Source organism: Uranotaenia lowii, chromosome 2, assembly GCF_029784155.1.
Source record: "Uranotaenia lowii strain MFRU-FL chromosome 2, ASM2978415v1, whole genome shotgun sequence".
NCBI classification, from domain to species: Eukaryota; Metazoa; Arthropoda; class Insecta; order Diptera; family Culicidae; genus Uranotaenia; species Uranotaenia lowii.
This window is the reverse complement of record NC_073692.1, coordinates 243,748,116-243,765,653: the sequence shown is the minus strand read 5'-3', so window position 1 is coordinate 243,765,653 and position 17,538 is coordinate 243,748,116. Positions and strand designations below refer to the sequence as shown.

The following is a 17,538-nucleotide window of genomic DNA, read 5'->3' as shown; positions in this document are numbered from 1 at the left end:
GATTAAGTCGTTTTATGAGCTAAAAGCTTAAAAAAAAAAGACATACACCGTCTTAGCCGATTTAGGCTTTACAGACTGAATAAATGAGATGGACAACTTAAGATTAACATTAAACACCCAGTACCAAGATGGAAATCGAACCCATGTCATCGGTACACCAGCGATTACCGTCTTAGCACGCTAACCACTCGACCACCGAGACGTACAAAAAACGTACTGGAGGTCCATCCTGGCAGCCCGAATACATCTATAAACCGCATTAATAATTTTCAAATTAATGAATAAATTATCAATATTAATAAGATGCATTATTATTGATAATTGCATCTTACGACACAATGTCACTAAATTTATCGGCCTTATAAAAAGGACATCACTTTTCACCGATAAGGCCGATAAATTAAGTGAAAAACATAAATTAAGGTGATTAATCTCTTCGTAAAACTTACCCACAATTTTCGCGAAATCCAAGCGAGTTTGAATAAAAATTCCTGCTAACTGCTACGGGTTGGTTTCTGACGTTTGGAAGAATGCACGTAAATGTAACACGCTTCACCACGTCTGTCATCACGTTACGCTTCTGACGCCGAATAAGAGGTGTTGGAAGAGAGTATTGTCTGATTAAATTTCCTTGACCGACCTTATCCAAATCCCAGAATGCCTGATGGAACTGTAATCTGTCATCCTGCGTGAAATTTTCGTTACACTTTTTCCGGCATCCGCAAATTTCCATTTTTTTGCAATTTCCGTTTTTTTTGCAGACCACTTCCGCATCCTTTATTTTTTGGTTTTGTTTCCGAGTTACCGATTTGGACGCACTTCGAAAAAACTATCAGAGCTGTCTGTTTCACAATATTCAGTATCCATTATGTCATTGCTAATTCTACCGGAACTTTCCTCAGGGTCGTGTCCGGATTGGTTGACCTCTTCTGTTTCACCTCCTTCTACGGTTGCAATTTTCATCACAGCTGCCGAAAATACGTTGCTTCGCTGCAAACTGTCTGCGCTTTCGGAAATTGCTCTACTGTTCCGTTTTCCTAATCGAACCCGATAAAGTCATCTTCTTCGTCACCAGATTTTCCGTAAAGTTTCAAATAGTCCAATCCAATCCTAGTCCAATCCAGACATGTTGGCTTCCACCAATTATAACACAAGCATCGCGCACGAAATGCCAAACCAAACAAAAACACCTTGAAAATCGTTCGCTGTGTCATTGTAATTTTCTCGAACAACTAGATTCGACTGCACATTTTTTTCATCTGTCAAAAAATTACATCGATCTGTTTCACACCTTGTTCGGTACGCTCTTGAATTGTTTGTTTACACATCGTTCGATTACTTGGAATCAAATGCCCAGATTTAGCCAGTTTTCTAGATAAAATAGTTTGTATTTGTCCGGCCCGGGTACGTGCTGAAAAAATTCTTACAACCTTAGGTTAGATGCAACATAATTTGTATACCACAGCACTGATTTTATTTTTATTTTTATGTGATCAAGTTATTTTTCAATGTCTACATTATGATGATGGCATAATTTGTCACACCTTACGCTAGAATTTGAAAGTTTTTCGTTTTAATTCAAGATTTTAAAAATCCACCTACAAATGAACAAATTTTAACATTTTTCGATGCCGTAAAAAGCTTTACCCAGTATGATGGATTGGCTTAATGATATCACCAACAAACTTTTAACTGGTTTAATCATTCTGTACCAATACTGTTGGTGTAAAAAATATCACCAAATTTTTTTTTTGAATAAATATTTTTATATTTCTGTTACATGCCTGGGGTAAGATGCAACAAAACGCAAATCACCGCACACCTTGTAAATTTCGTTTTCATAAGCTGGAATACGATTGTTTTGCAGCACGCGTTTGTTATCATTGAAATTTCATTCATCCAAACATTTATTTTTATGATTTCAGCTAGTAGAATTTTCTGTAGTATTTTTTACCCCTAAATGTATGCAGAATCCTTATGTTCAGAAAAAAAAGTAAAAATTATTATCAACAGATCAAAAAGTTACTGCATTTGGTGTTTTTATTCATAATAGTTTTTAAATATGGCATTGACAATCGCATGTTTTTAGAAAATTAAAAATAACTGCAGAAACCAATTTTTTTTGACTAAATCATGTACTAACTAATGATGTCCAACTAACCTTAAAACTTTTGATGCATTAAGGGTACGATTATCTGAGGACGTGAATTTTTTTAGAAGCCATTGAAGTTGGAAAGTATTGCCTCAATTAATGGTACATAATTATACCATGATTTGATTCAGACCACTCGAGAAACGTCGATGTCACAGAGACCGTAATTGCGCTTTCCGGAACGGGTTTCACACAGCTCAGCTATTTAAAACTTGATACTAGAATAGAATGAAAATCACTGATTTTAGTCCCTTTAAATTGAAACTTACAACTTCAAAATAAATAGCCTCTGCCGGTTCCTGGAAGACTCCCTGATTGTAATGTAGAACCTCTTGTTTGATCTATTTAGAAAATAAATTATTATCAAAACAATGTTGCACAAAAAAATACTTGGAACTCGTAAACAAGCTGCATGATGTTTTTAGTTGTTTTGTTTCAAATTCAAAATGACACGATTACTGTGATAAGTCAGTACTCGTTTTCAAAAGGCGTACAAAACTGACGGTATCTCGTTTTTTTCACTCACCGTAAGAGCAAGTTCACTGATGTTGGGAAAAAGTGGTAGAAATTTTGACACTTGTGGCACATATTGAAAACTTTACCTTTCAAAAACATTTTCAAGATCCTCAATTCAGTTCGACCTTCAATTTTTTTTACAACACGTGTTCTATTTTCGCATGCTGTGATGCAAAAATAGCTCGATTTCTATCACATATGGCTGAAATTGAATCAGTGCTTTAAAAAAATACAACGTTTTAAAATCTTGAAAGCATTTTTGCATGGTAAAATTTTCAAAATGTTCAACAAGCGTCGAAAATTCTACCACTTTTTCCCAACACCAGTGAAGTTGCTCTAAGTGTGCTACACTTAAAAGCATAACTAAAAAGTTATTTATTTTATCATTAAATTTTCTTCGACAAAATTGAACACAACCCTTGCCGTTACTCGAAAAAGCAAAACTTGTGGAATTTGGTTCAATGATTTCTCAAATATAGTGCCGAATTTCGCTGTTTCTCGGATATGATTTTTTCGCGGTCCGTTGAGTGTTAAAAACACTGGAGTTGTTAGAATGATCAAATGATTGAATCAAAGCAATCGAAAGATTCCTTTTAATTCAACCACGGTAAATGAAAAATTCATATACCAGTATTTCGATAGCAACTTACTTCTTTCTTCAGTGAACGTTTTCGATTATCGATTATTCGATAATCGAAAACGTTCACTGAAGAAGGTAGTAAGTTGCTATCGAAATACTGATATATGAACTTTTCATTTACCGTGGTTGAATTAAAAGGAATCTTTCGATTGCTTTGATTCAGTTGAATCATTCAACCAAGTAGGCTCATACCACAACAGATCAAATGATTGTGATTATTGCATTGAGTTTTGAAATATCGTTGGTACATATTTTTGTCAAAAAGTACAAATAAAAATGATTTGTTGGCTCGAAAGTACAGATTTGGATGTGGCGCTCATTAACCCTTCGTTTCATAAAGTAACAAATTTGCAACAATTAATGTATGAAAAAAGTGAAAAATCGTATTTTATTTCTCGATGTACACATCATTTGCAACTGTTTGGAATGATTTTTAACGAAAAATAAAAAAATCATGAAATGAAGGGTTAAGGACTTGTCAACCAACAGAAAAACACATCACATTTGTTAACTTTCGTCCGAAAAAGTGATGAAAACAGAAGTCTGCAATTATTTCCACCTTTCCGGATTAGGATGGCGGTTATCCCTTTTTCAAATAACACAAATAAACGTGAATACCCGATTCGTGTATTCACAGAACACAATCCAACTGGCCTGCTGTGTTTAGAAATGTGTGATCAAAAGTCGACCACGCTTCCTTTACAGAGTAGCCTGTTGTACGGCACACTTCCATGCTTTTCAAAAACAAAAATGCCCTAAATAGACCCCTAAATTTCAACACCTATCAGAAAATTGTATCCTACGAAGCTTCGCTGATGCTTGTCTATCCGCCTGTTCTTCATTCCTTTACAAATCTTCTAAATATCTAGCTTTTCATCATCGTGTCAATAAACATACTTAAATTAATTATTAAATATGTAGGTTTATGGTATCGCCATGTTTCCCAATTATTAAAATTTTTAGATTTACGATAGGCAAATCAACCTATATACAGCTAAAAAATTTACGGAAATTTGCAATAAATAGCATTGATGAACCAATGCACAAAACTAAAGTTCATTATTTTTTACATCCCGGTATTACTCAACAAACACTGTCTCACACTTCTTTTCATCCGTTTCAGATCAATGGATGCTGGCTTCAGCAAATCCTATCGCAATGGTTCGCACGCTTCTACTTCTCCGCACGCCCCTGGAACGCTTCCTCCCGATTTGCCCGGATGCAATTCTCGAAGAAGAATCATCACTGGCGGTGGCGGTGGCATTGGCGGCTTCCCGAAGCGTACCGCCCAGAGTCCCCGCGAGGAGAGATCCCTGCAGACGTCCTGTAGCCTGCCGGAGACGCCCATCTTTGCTCGAGGGTATTTTATGGATAAAAATAGTAACGCTAAAGCACTCATTTCAAATCTTTAATTTTTAGTAGCTGTGATATTCCACGTACACCTCACCGTCGCGCTCCAGAAGTTCCACCGCATGGAAGCGGAAGCCGAACGGCCCCTCGGAACAATACCGGTACCACTAGTAGCCTAGGTTCGTCCGTGGTTGGAATCGGTAAGTATGGTTTTGTGACTTCTAACTCAACGCTAACTAACAACCTTACTATGCGCTTTACTGAGACGCTTGTGTGACTACCAAAACGTTGAACGCTTTACCTCTATGGAACGGATCATATAAACAGCATTACACATGACCTATGAACTCAATATCACGAACTCATGAACCATGACCTCTTCAGAGGACCTTATATAACTCATACCGAGGAGCCACTTTCACAGCTGGTTCCGTTCCAGAACGAAAACACCAAACTCAACCCTCGATGTTGATGTAAATTCGTGTAAATGTGTAACGCCACCCGCAAACTTGTTCTCTGTTCATATCCCTTCACCGCAGGTTCTTCAACGATCGGAAGCCGGCAGCGCAGTATCAGCCAAGCGTTCGCAAATGGTGAAATGTTACGCTTGGCGGGCGGCCCGGCACGTGGTTGGTATCCGAAGCAGAGGCAACCGCGGCCGGCCTCGACCGAGAATCTGGACCGGCTACATCCGCAAGGATCTCTACGCGCCTGGGAAACGGGTACGGGTAGCAGAAAACCGCTCACCCTACCACCTAATCTTACACCTAAATTTTTCAACAAGTCACCGCGAGAGGCTTTGCGCCGTGTTACTAGTTTGTTAATTCGAAAAGGTACGCCCTTGCATCCGTGTAGAATCGTGTAACGGTATCGAACGGTTTGAAAAAAAAAACGTAACTTTATGTCTCGGGTCACTCAAAACTCGAAACGACGACGTTGACCACACCGTCACGAGAATCGGTCGAATTTTCCCATTAACGATTGTTAGTACATACGTTTTGTGATTATTTAGTATTGTTATTTTTTGTTTTAATCAAACAGAAACATTGCGCGAATGGGTCTCGCTCGCTCTGTAAATTTGACTAACTATTTAATACTTTGGCATAGAACAATACTAACGCTTTCGCTCTATCGAAATCACCTTACAAAACCTTACGCACAATGCAAAAACTGTTAATTTGTCTAACACCACAAAAGTTTTGTTGTGTCATTTACATTTCTAACTTTTTTTTTATTTCTCTTCAAAACAACATATTTTATATAACAGGAATTTGTAGCCTCAGGATAGTTTTATTTTAACAGCAAACAGAAATATTCTCAAGGAGCTTCTTAGAACAACGCCTTGTTTCTAGAGTCATTGAATAATAGCAGCCCAATGACGAACTCACTGGAAACTTACACATGTAGGGATAAATAAGCTAATGACTTAAAATCCTGGACAAAATAACCATTCAAAATGTGCCTGAATCGCCATCTACTTTTATTAATCCTCTAAATCCCTATCACTTTAAGGGATGAATCATGCAATAGGATGAAAATCCCCGATAAAAAAACTCAAACCGTATGACAAATTCACAGAAGCTTAGTTTTATGATTACGACAACGAAGACATAAAAAACGACAATTTTTCCTTAAATTGTATAACCACAGAGCTAAGGAACTAAACTTTCACAATACTTTTTCGATTGAGTTTTTACACACTTAAAATACTATTGACGGATTTCGCGCCAACTCGACACAGTATCTGGTATTACCCCCTCAGAATTGAATGAAACTTTGTGTGTGTATAGTAGACTGGCCCATAACAAAAAAAATCCTTATATTCCACACGGCACCCCCTAGGTTGGTGCCTTTAGGTGAAAAAATGACTTTCTGAAGGTTTCAGGTCATTTGGCAGAAGCACGAGCTGGCGCAAAGGACTTGAAATTTGTATGAAGATTTTCGGAAAAATGTATGAAAAATCGCCATACCTTCACTCTTTGTGTTCTAAAATATGTTCCCAGTATGCTAGAAAGCTAAGAATTTCAAGAATTGTAGTTCAAGTAATGACAAACAAGTTTGTAGAAGATTGTGACGCGCTACGAGTTGATTGTGATGAGTTATTTGCAATTGAATGTGTGATTGTCACATTTCTTTGATATAACGTGAACGGTGTATGGTCTAATAATCGCATTTATTTGATCGCATCGTCACACAATGAGAATAAAATATACAAAATTTGTGTCCCCGGCAAAGTTGTAGCTTATTTTATAACAAATAGTTGCAACTATGCCGAAGACACAAATTTTCTATCTGTTATCTCATTGTGTGACAATGCAAGTTAGTACTAATAATCCACCAATATACCGTTCACGATATATCGATAAAATGGGAAAAAAAATCACACATTCAATTGCAAATAACTCATCACAGTCAACTCATATCGCGTCACAATCTTCTACAAACTTGTTTATCATTATTTGAACTACAATTCCTGAAATTCTGAGCTTTCTAGCATACTGGAAACATATTTTAGAACACAAAGAGTGAAGGTATGTCGATTTTCCATACATTTTGCTGAAAAACTCCATACAAATTTCAAGTCCTTTGCGCCAGCTCGTGCTTCTGCCAAATGACTTGAAACTTTCAGAAAGTCATTTTTTCACCTAAATGCACCAATCTAAAGGGTGCCGCGTTGAAAACAATGTTGTAAAAATCATCCCATACAAATTTGGGCCAGTCTAGTGTATAGTAGAGTGCCCCAAATGACCCGACTTTTTAAAAAGTTTTGCGCTGCAGGCTAATATTGATTCTGGGCCTGATCGGATCGGACCACGGGAAGGGGTCGCTCAACGAGCCTGAAGTTTGTATGTGATTTTGAGACATATTGTTCGGGAGGAACATGAAAAACCAGTTTTTTATCAATAACTTTGGTCCCCTTTGGTAGATTTCTTCTGAAAACGGGGTTTCTTAAAGCCTAAACTATGACAAATATTTCACCCGAGAACTGTATTTCGATTAAAGTTAACATAAAAAGTTAATAGGCTTCAAAAATGGGCTGACATTATTCATTACTGTTAATGAGGCGTCAACATGTTCGACCACCCCGACCGGAACATTCGACTCGAAATGCATGCCAATTCGTCAAATCATGACTGATTTATTTGTTGCGTCCAGGCGAAACTTAAGGGGAGAATTGAATTAATTGATCCCCATTTCTTGTTTTCATCATGTTTTCAAGTGAAAATTACCCACCAAAACCCCGTTTTCGGTGAAAAATTCTCATAAGCTAAATGTTATGATTATAAAAAATTTTGCTAAGCCAAAAACTTCATCGTTGAGGATAAATTTTTGACCGTTTTTTCTTAAATTGCATAACCACAGGGGCGAAGGAACATGACTTTTTCTGGTTGTAATGCATTCCACACTTCAACCATTTTTTCTATAATTTGGAAACATTTTAGACTGACTCAAAGCTACATTTCATTATAATTCTTGTTGAAATTATTTCACATATAACTGAAATAACTCAACTTATACGAAGAGTTAATATTGTACATATTTGTACGTCTTCAGGCGAGGTTTATGTTTCATCTTTTCTACCAAACATAGAATTTTTTTAAATCAATTCAGAATGGTTATATCAATCAGAACCACCAGAACGAAAAAAAATATGGACCAAGGATTTCTAATGCTACCAAAATGTTAATTTTTCAAAAAATAGTTCCAGTTTTCTTTCGTTTCTAAGATTCTCGTAGCGATGAAATTTTTGGAATCAAGAATGAAGGTTTAATCGTTTTATTGGCAGTTGATTGAAAAAAGTGTTTTATTTGGGTAAGAGTAAATTGTGTTGATGTTTGGAAATGCTGACTTGATAAATTTATTACGTTTAAACGAATCGATAAATCTGCTACCGAGCATGCTTCGAAAATTAAAAAAATCTCAGTTATTTGTGAAACAATTTTAACAAGAATTATGAAGAAGCCTTGAGTCAGTCTAAAATGTTTCCAAATTTAAGGGAAAATGGTTAAAGATTGGCATGCATAACAACCGAAAAAGTACTGAAAGTCATGCCCCTGTGGTTATGCAATTTAAGAAAAAACGATCAAAAATTTATCCTCAACGATGAAGTTTTTCGCTTAGCAAAAGTCGTTTATAATCATCACACTTAGCTTATGCGCATTTTACGGCGAAAACGAGGTTCTAGGGTGTAATTTTCACTTGAAAATGTGATGAAAACAAGAAATGGGGATCAAGTAATTTAATTCTCCCCTAAAGTTTCGCCTCCCCGAATTGTCTCGTGAATATTATCCACAACCAAATATTTGAAAAAAACTGAGATTTAACAAGCTTACGCAACAAATAAATCTAAATCCGTCATGATTTGATGAATTTAGATTAAGATTTCAGAGTTGAGTGTTCCGATCGGGGTGGTCGAACATGTTGACGCCTCATGAACAGTGATCCTTAAAAATGTCAGCCCATTTTTTAAACACAAGTAACACCGATAGTTTTATTGGACTTTTCAAGCCCCTTATAGAACCAAAACCATATCTAGAAGCCTGTTATAAAATTTTAAATGTCACTTGGGTAATAACTTTTTTATGTTAACTTTAATCGAAGTACAGTTTTAGGATGAAATATTTGTCATAGTTTAGACTTTAAGATACCTCGTTTTCAGAAGAAATCGGCCGGAGGGGACCGGAGTTATTGATAAAAAACTTGTTTTTCATGTTCCTTCCGAACAAAATGTTTTAAAATCCCATACAAACTTCAGGCTCGTTGAGCGTCCCCTTCCCATGGTCCGATCTGGCTCAAATGTGTTCGTTAACATCAAATTTGGCATGGAATCTTGTATTAGGCCTAGGATCAACATTAGTCTGAAGCGCATGACATTCAACAGGTTTTAAATTTTCCATACAAATTTGGGGCACTCTAGTGTATAGTTCTCACGTAGTTAAGGCATTTGGCATACTTAGTTTTCCCAAAAAAGATCTAGACTAACAGTTGAAAAGTGCCGAATTTTTCAGGCCTTTTTGACGAAATTTTTTTTATAAGAATTTAAAGGCTCGAAATACAATTGTTAGACAAATGTGGCCTACGGAAAAGTTTTGGAAAAAAAAATTGAATTTTTTGAAAAAAAAATGTTTTTTTTTTTATCCTGCACTTAGAAAAATGCATTTCAAAACTTAAACTCAATTTCCCAAAAAAAATACTATCTCAGAATTTGGTAAAAAAATTTAGATGGGACGTAATAACAAGTCGCCCATTCACTGCAATTTGTGCATATTTTAGGGAAAAAAGTTTTTCTAACAAAAACTTGTTCATGTTTTTTTTAAATCATGTTATTTATTTTTTCAGTGAAATTTCCAACTTTTAATTAAAAAACTACTTCTTCGAAATGATTGTACTGATATCAAAGAAATAAGAGCTTTGATTAAAATAATTGATGGAAAAAGAAAATGAAAATCCTGCACTGCAAAAATGCAACCTAAAAACCTTTTTTTTGTTGGAATTGAAGACCTTATTATTAACCGAGTTAGAAAAAAATTTCATTGAATTCTGAGATCGCATTTTTTTTTTGGGAAATTGATTTAGATTTTGAAATGCATTTTTCTCAGTGTAGGGTTTAAAAAAATTCATTATTTTTCTAATATTTCATTTTTCTTCCAATGCTCTCTTATGAACCACATTTGTGTAGGAATTGTAATCTTAGAGCTAAAAATGTTTATAAATTTTTTGCCTGAAAAGTTTGGCCCTTTTAAATGTTAGTCTAGTTTTTTTTTTTTTTTTTTTTGAAAAAACTGAGTAAATCAAGTTGCTTTACTAGGTAAGACCTATATGCCCACAAAGTTTAATTGAATTCTAAAATGGTCATCCCAACTTCGTATCGATTTGGCGTGAAATCTGTTCGTATTCCGAAATTTTGAAACATATTAAAATTGACTCATATTATTAAAAATGTTTCACAAATCTGAGATATTTAAACTTATACGAAAAGTAAACTTTGTACACATTTGTCGTTATTTTGTCACTTTTTCTCAACACCGCCTTCCGAAGTGGTTTTTTTTTTTCATTTTCTCTATCCAACTTTCATTTTTTTTTTTCAAAAAAAATCCAGAATGGTGAAATCTGAATCTGAAATCTGAATCTGAAATCTGAATCTGAAATCTGAATCTGAAATCTGAATCTGAAATCTGAATCTGAAATCTGAATCTGAAATCTGAATCTGAAATCTGAATCTGAAATCTGAATCTGAAATCTGAATCTGAAATCTGAATCTGAAATCTGAATCTGAAATCTGAAATCTGAATCTGAAATCTGAATCTGAAATCTGAATCTGAAATCTGAATCTGAAATCTGAAATCTGAATCTGAAATCTGAATCTGAAATCTGAATCTGAAATCTGAATCTGAAATCTGAATCTGAAATCTGAATCTGAAATCTGAATCTGAAATCTGAATCTGAAATCTGAATCTGAAATCTGAATCTGAAATCTGAATCTGAAATCTGAATCTGAAATCTGAATCTGAAATCTGAATCTGAAATCTGAATCTGAAATCTGAATCTGAAATCTGAATCTGAAATCTGAATCTGAAATCTGAATCTGAAATCTGAATCTGAAATCTGAATCTGAAATCTGAATCTGAAATCTGAATCTGAAATCTGAATCTGAAATCTGAATCTGAAATCTGAATCTGAAATCTGAATTTGAAATCTGAATCTGAAATCTGAAATCTGAATCTGAATCTGAAATCTGAATCTGAAATCTGAATCTGAAATCTGAATCTGAAATCTGAATCTGAAATCTGAATCTGAAATCTGAATCTGAAATCTGAATCTGAAATCTGAATCTGAAATCTGAATCTGAAATCTGAATCTGAAATCTGAATCTGAAATCTGAATCTGAAATCTGAATCTGAAATCTGAATCTGAAATCTGAATCTGAAATCTGAATCTGAAATCTGAATCTGAAATCTGAATCTAAAATCTGAATCTGAAATCTGAATCTGAAATCTGAATCTGAAATCTGAATCTGAAATCTGAATCTGAAATCTGAATCTGAAATCTGAATCTGAAATCTGAATCTGAAATCTGAATCTGAAATCTGAATCTGAAATCTGAATCTGAAATCTGAATTTGAAATCTGAATCTGAAATCTGAAATCTGAATCTGAAATCTGAATCTGAAATCTGAATCTGAAATCTGAATCTGAAATCTGAATCTGAAATCTGAATCTGAAATCTGAATCTGAAATCTGAATCTGAAATCTGAATCTGAAATCTGAATCTGAAATCTGAATCTGAAATGTGAATCTGAAATCTGAATCTGAAATCTGAATCTGAAATCTGAATCTGAAATCTGAATCTGAAATCTGAATCTGAAATCTGAATCTGAAATCTGAATCTGAAATCTGAATCTGAAATCTGAATCTGAAATCTGAATCTGAAATGTGAATCTGAAATCTGAATCTGAAATCTGAATCTGAAATCTGAATCTGAAATCTGAATCTGAAATCTGAATCTGAAATCTGAATCTGAAATCTGAATCTGAAATCTGAATCTGAAATCTGAATCTGAAATCTGAATCTGAAATCTGAATCTGAAATCTGAATCCGAAATCTGGATCGGAAATCTGATTCTGCAATCTGGATCGGAAATCTGGATCGGAAATCTGAATCTGAAATCTGAATCTGAAATCTGAATCTGAAATCTGCTTCTGAAATTTGAATCTTAGATCTGAATTTGAATCTAGATTTGAAATCTGAAGTCTGTAATCTGAGGTTTTAATTTTAAATCTGTATCGGAAAATTGAATCCGAAATCGGGAATCTTAAATCATCTTCAAAAACACAAATAGGTAATTTGTTTACATGGTCTACTTTGACTCTGGTGAAACACTCTAGCTTTTTCATCCGGGACACAAACCTTCTACACAGGCGAATTTCGATAGAGCGAAACGTTTACCACAAAAGTTTCCAATTTCGAATTTCGAACCACCGAAAGAGGGAGATCGATAGACTCGGAGAGAAAGTGCGCGCGCTCGAGAGCAACAGAGAATACGCCTAGGGAAGCACGTGACCCCGGTCTGCATTTTTGCCGGTTAGTCCTCGTTTTCGGTTTGCGACGACGACGATAGATAACTACCTACCTACCTAAATATGCTGGACGTGAACGTGTGTGACTGTATTGCATTCGTATAATGGATGGAATATATTTATCATTTTTTCTTTCTTTCGTATTTGCTTTGAAATTGGAAGACAACAACGACCTTTCCTCGAGCGCCGACGACAAAAACCGAAAAACTACGCGCCAAGCTGCCGCGCGTCGGACCTGTTTTATTTTTTTTTTTCTTTCTTAATATTTATTCTCGACCGGATATCTCAACGCGGATCTTGCATTTCTGATTAGCTTACATTGTATTCGATTATCCGTTTATGCGGTTGTGATATTTTTATGTGTTTAATTTAGTTTCGGAACGATTTGAGTTTGGTACTACAATAATTCTAATCGACTTGTGAAAAATAATTCACTTTCATTTCACCATTGATAGCTTTTAGCTTAGTTAATTGACCTTGTTCATTCGTTTCATTTTCATTGCTTATTATCATACTTTATTTTTTGCCATTCCTCATTTCTTTTTAATATATGCCTATGACATTATTTGCAGAACTTAAAGCACATCTGTGCTTAAAGGCCGATTAGAGATAAAATCGGAAAATTATAAATATTAGAACTATTCGAATGTTAATTAAAAAATATTGTTTATCAAACTTTTTTTTTCTGCAGAATTCAAAATTACAGATTTTAAATTATTCAAAGCTTACCCTCGATTTAAAGTATTGTTACAGGAGGGTAAATGACCCATCATTAGGTTAAAGTCCCCCCACACTTACAATCAAGAAAAGTTTAATCGAAAATTCAAAACCAGTGAATCTGTTATGTATTATTCTCCACAAGATAATCAACGCCATTGAACATTATCATCGGGATCAGCATCATCATCATCATCTCAAACCAACATTTGCTGAATGAAAAGCAACACCTCCCTTATCTAGCACTTGGTAATCAAATGCCCGTACGCAAACCAATATGAAAGTTAGGGAGGTTGGGGTTCGTAAGGATATTTGCCGGTGCGCGCGCACCCTTCATTCCTGTACGAACATTGACTTGTTCTCTGATAAATATGAAGCCGATGGGGAAAACACCGGGAAACGCAGTCGTGAGGGGTAAACAAGAGCAAAATACTTATCTGTTCATGAAGATTATAAAGATTTTTGAAGAAATGTATAAATTTAGCAGGAAATATTAAAATAAGATCCCGTTCGTTTTTGGAGCCCGAACATTTTGTGTTGCCAAAATCGAACGATTAGACAATTCATATATTGGGAATCTGTTGGGAATCTGAATCTGAGTTCTGATTCTGATTGCTGGATTTTTATTCTAAATTCGAACCTTCAAATTATTGTTTTTAAATATATATTCGTTGAATATTTTTGTATTTTTACTACGCTAGTTGCAAACATATTATAATCAACATTGGTAATTCTCAGCATGCTTTTTAAACTTCTCAGCAAGGGCATGTACATCAGCACCACCTCCTGGGGAAAGTTCTTACTACAAGGAAAATTCAAGCATTGAGAAACTGAGGCAACTCTGATCATTCTTTTCATCAACCGTGGGTTCGCGTCCAAACTACAAAAAGTTCGTGTTCGAACTCTCATTTCTATGACAACGCAGAAATGTTTGCTTATGTTTTATTTTCAATAAAGAAATTTGAGCCTACTTCAACTTTTCTCCATGTAGTAAAGTATGCTATGTTCCATGGAATATTTAATGAAGGTAGTGTCAAGGCAGCTCTGCTCTAGTATTAGGTAGTACATACTGCGACGTCACAATCACGAAAAATTTGTGAATTTACTAGGAAATTTGCCTTTTTTGTTGATATCTCGGTGAATTTGCTGGAAATTTTCCACTTTTAAAACATGTTGTTCTAGAAGGATTCTTGCTCTTCAAGATCAATACGAAAAAAATTGGATTTTCGAGTAATTTTTATAATTTATAGACCATCGAAGTCCGAAAAAATAGTGGATTTTCCCTACTCAAATTTGCAAAACTTCAAAATTAGTTCAAAGTATTCCATGAAAATAATCAATTCAGCGCAGTTTGAGATCCTTATTACAAAAAATATATCATAAACCAAACTTTTATACAAAACCACAATTATTTATTGGCATTTTAGTTGATCGAGTTAATAATCATTAAATGATGTTAATTGTTCTACATAAGAATTGTATAAGACAAACCGATTGTATAAAAATCGTGACAATCGGTTGAATGTTCGATAACTACCAGCTTGACCCTTTTAAAGGTAATTTTTTATTCGTTTTTGTACGTTTTAGCTTCAAGACGACATTGCATTCATTATTAAAATGAGAAAAAAACATAATGCAACCTTCAGAGGAACAAAAAATTTCATAACATAGTGCAATAGAGGTCTTACAACACAATCCAAATGAAATTGGAATTCATTTTCGTTCTAAAACGTGTTTTTCTTTGAAATTTCTGCCATTCGCATATAAATTTTCGATACATTCGTTTTTGTGTCGTCAAAAAAAAACCCAATATGGCTCTCGAGACTACCTTATTTAAAAATTCCTTGGCTATGGTCCAAAATTTGTGTTGTTCTCTGCCGAATGAACAAAAAACACTCGATCGACGAAAAATGCACAAAAAACTTCAATTTGGGAATTTAATTTGGAACAAATGTTCGTAGAAAATTCACTTTCTCGACAAAACTGAATATTTCATAAAAAGACAACATTTTTATTTATATAAGTTCTAATTTTCGCAAGAGCATTTTACACCAAATTACCCAGTGAGAATCACTGCCCCCGCTTTGTTTTCGGGATAGCACCATGAGCTGCTCCATAAGTCCCGATAAAATGAAGAAAATCTGTTAGCACATGGTCTGAAAAATGACAATGCTGTAGCATTACCACAAAATCTTCCTCAGGGCATATTGGTAGAAGAACGAGAGAAGAAAAAAAACACGAAGTGTCACAGTGAATGCCTTCTTGGGATTTGAAACGATGTGATGCGTCTTTCATTGAGAACCGGAAAAACAAGGCTGCAAAATGTAATTCATCAGCCCTGGTGGGGAACTGTAGCAACGATCACAGCATGCTGTGCATTGGTGACGAACAGGGTCATCAGTCACTGCTGCAAGGCATGCTACGTGTTTTCTAGAAGCTATACTTATTCAAATAAATGACTTGTATCATTAATCATGGAAAAAGTATTAGTAAATAGAAAATTAAAGCCGTTTCATTATTGAAATGAATCCGTTGAAATTTCATTAAATTCTTTTTTGCAAAGAATATTTTGGGTCAAGTACGAATTATTCATTCGAAATTTGATAAGAGTTCTCCTAAGATAACAAACAAGGAGTGTGAGCGATATGAGTCAAAGCCCGATATTCCAACGGACGAGAGTTTGACATTTATGGGAAAGTAAAAAAAAACCAAACCAACTCAAAGGTCTTTCGAGGCCGGAAAGCCAGTGAATCATCTGCAGCATTTGCGATACAGCTGAAAAAAAAAAGTTTTCTCCCACTCCTGCTGCTCAAATGTTGAGTATGCAAGCTTTGCCCAACATGTGGCTTCAACAAAAATAAACGAAAAAAAAACAGAAACTACATACATCAATTCTCTATAGGGCACATGATTCACGCACGCCTAGAATCTTCGGCAGTCACAGTGCGGCATTCGGTGGATACCTACTGCACGAAGAAAAAAATGACGGAACAAAACCGACCAACAGGGTGTGTTGATTCGAATCATTTTGTTTTCATTAGATATGCATGCACTACTGTCTCTAAGAGGACTACGGTGCAGTAGCTTTGAAGTGTGTTTTTCTAGTCAAAACGTACAATAACGGATGTTTCTGATCACACACAATGAACAGCTGTTTCAATGAAACGGATCGGAACGGCATTAGCTCCATACCGGTCTTAACAGAACTCCAGTGGAAGATTAGTGCCATCATACAGAAGAAAAATCAAAGTCGATTAAAGTATTCGAAAAATGTGAGATTCTGTCATGTTCGAAAGTAAAATATTTGAAGTTGGTTTCCAGTCTACAGTGACGTTTTGTTTTTTTAAATAATTAAACAAATTGAGACGACTCCTCAAATTCCTAAATGGAACCAATTAACATGTTCTTACATTTATTGGAAACTTGACAATGACAACAAACAATGAAAATTACAAAAGACGCTTTACAAGCTTTCCTTCGACCTTCGACCTCCGAACATTTACCCAGTGGCATGGAGATGTGCCCGACGATGATCGATGCAGAGTATTTTGAGGGATATACCCTACCCTAAACCTACCTTCAAACATGCTTCATAACTTGAAAGTATAAAAAACTAGTCAAAGTCTACTATAAAAAATGGAAAATTCAAACTTTTTTGTTTCAATAGATAGTGCTTTCACATTGAAAATCAATAAATTGATTTGACATCATTGCTGGGTGCCTAGCGAGGTATTGCATGACTTCTTTTCATGCAATGCTTCACGAGGCACCAGCAGTGTTGTCAATTGAAAATGATGTTTTTCAATGCCAAAAGACATGCCCCTGTTTAACATCTAATAACTTTTTTGCCTAATAAGACACGAAGTTACAATCTATGACAAAGTTGTTCAGCAGAAAATTTCCTTTAGAGAATTAATAAATTGGCACGGAAACCATTAACGGGGTCGGCCCCACAGAAAAAACGATGTTGATTTACAATACAAACTATTTTATTGTCCCATACAAACAAAACGAAGCTTTTCACACCCCAGGATTTGAGAAATTAAAAATAATCCAAAATCGACTCAGTCTAATGGGACAGCATTGC

At 35.1% G+C, this 17,538-nt stretch overlaps 1 protein-coding gene across 4 annotated transcripts in view; it reads left to right on the top strand.

Moving 5' to 3' along the window:
• Positions 1–17,538, top strand: part of LOC129746201 (uncharacterized) — a 380,075-nt gene that overhangs the window by 323,028 nt on the left and 39,509 nt on the right. The window contains exons 13-15 of one of the 4 annotated variants that reach the window (XM_055739753.1): positions 4,432–4,668; positions 4,731–4,858; positions 5,198–5,491. In XM_055739753.1, the coding sequence (XP_055595728.1) occupies positions 4,432–4,668; positions 4,731–4,858; positions 5,198–5,491 (659 nt within the window). Of the gene's footprint in view, positions 1–4,431; positions 4,669–4,727; positions 4,859–5,197; positions 5,492–17,538 lie in introns of all 4 variants that reach the window. The other 3 variants (XM_055739755.1, XM_055739752.1, XM_055739756.1) reach the window with 3 other exon arrangements.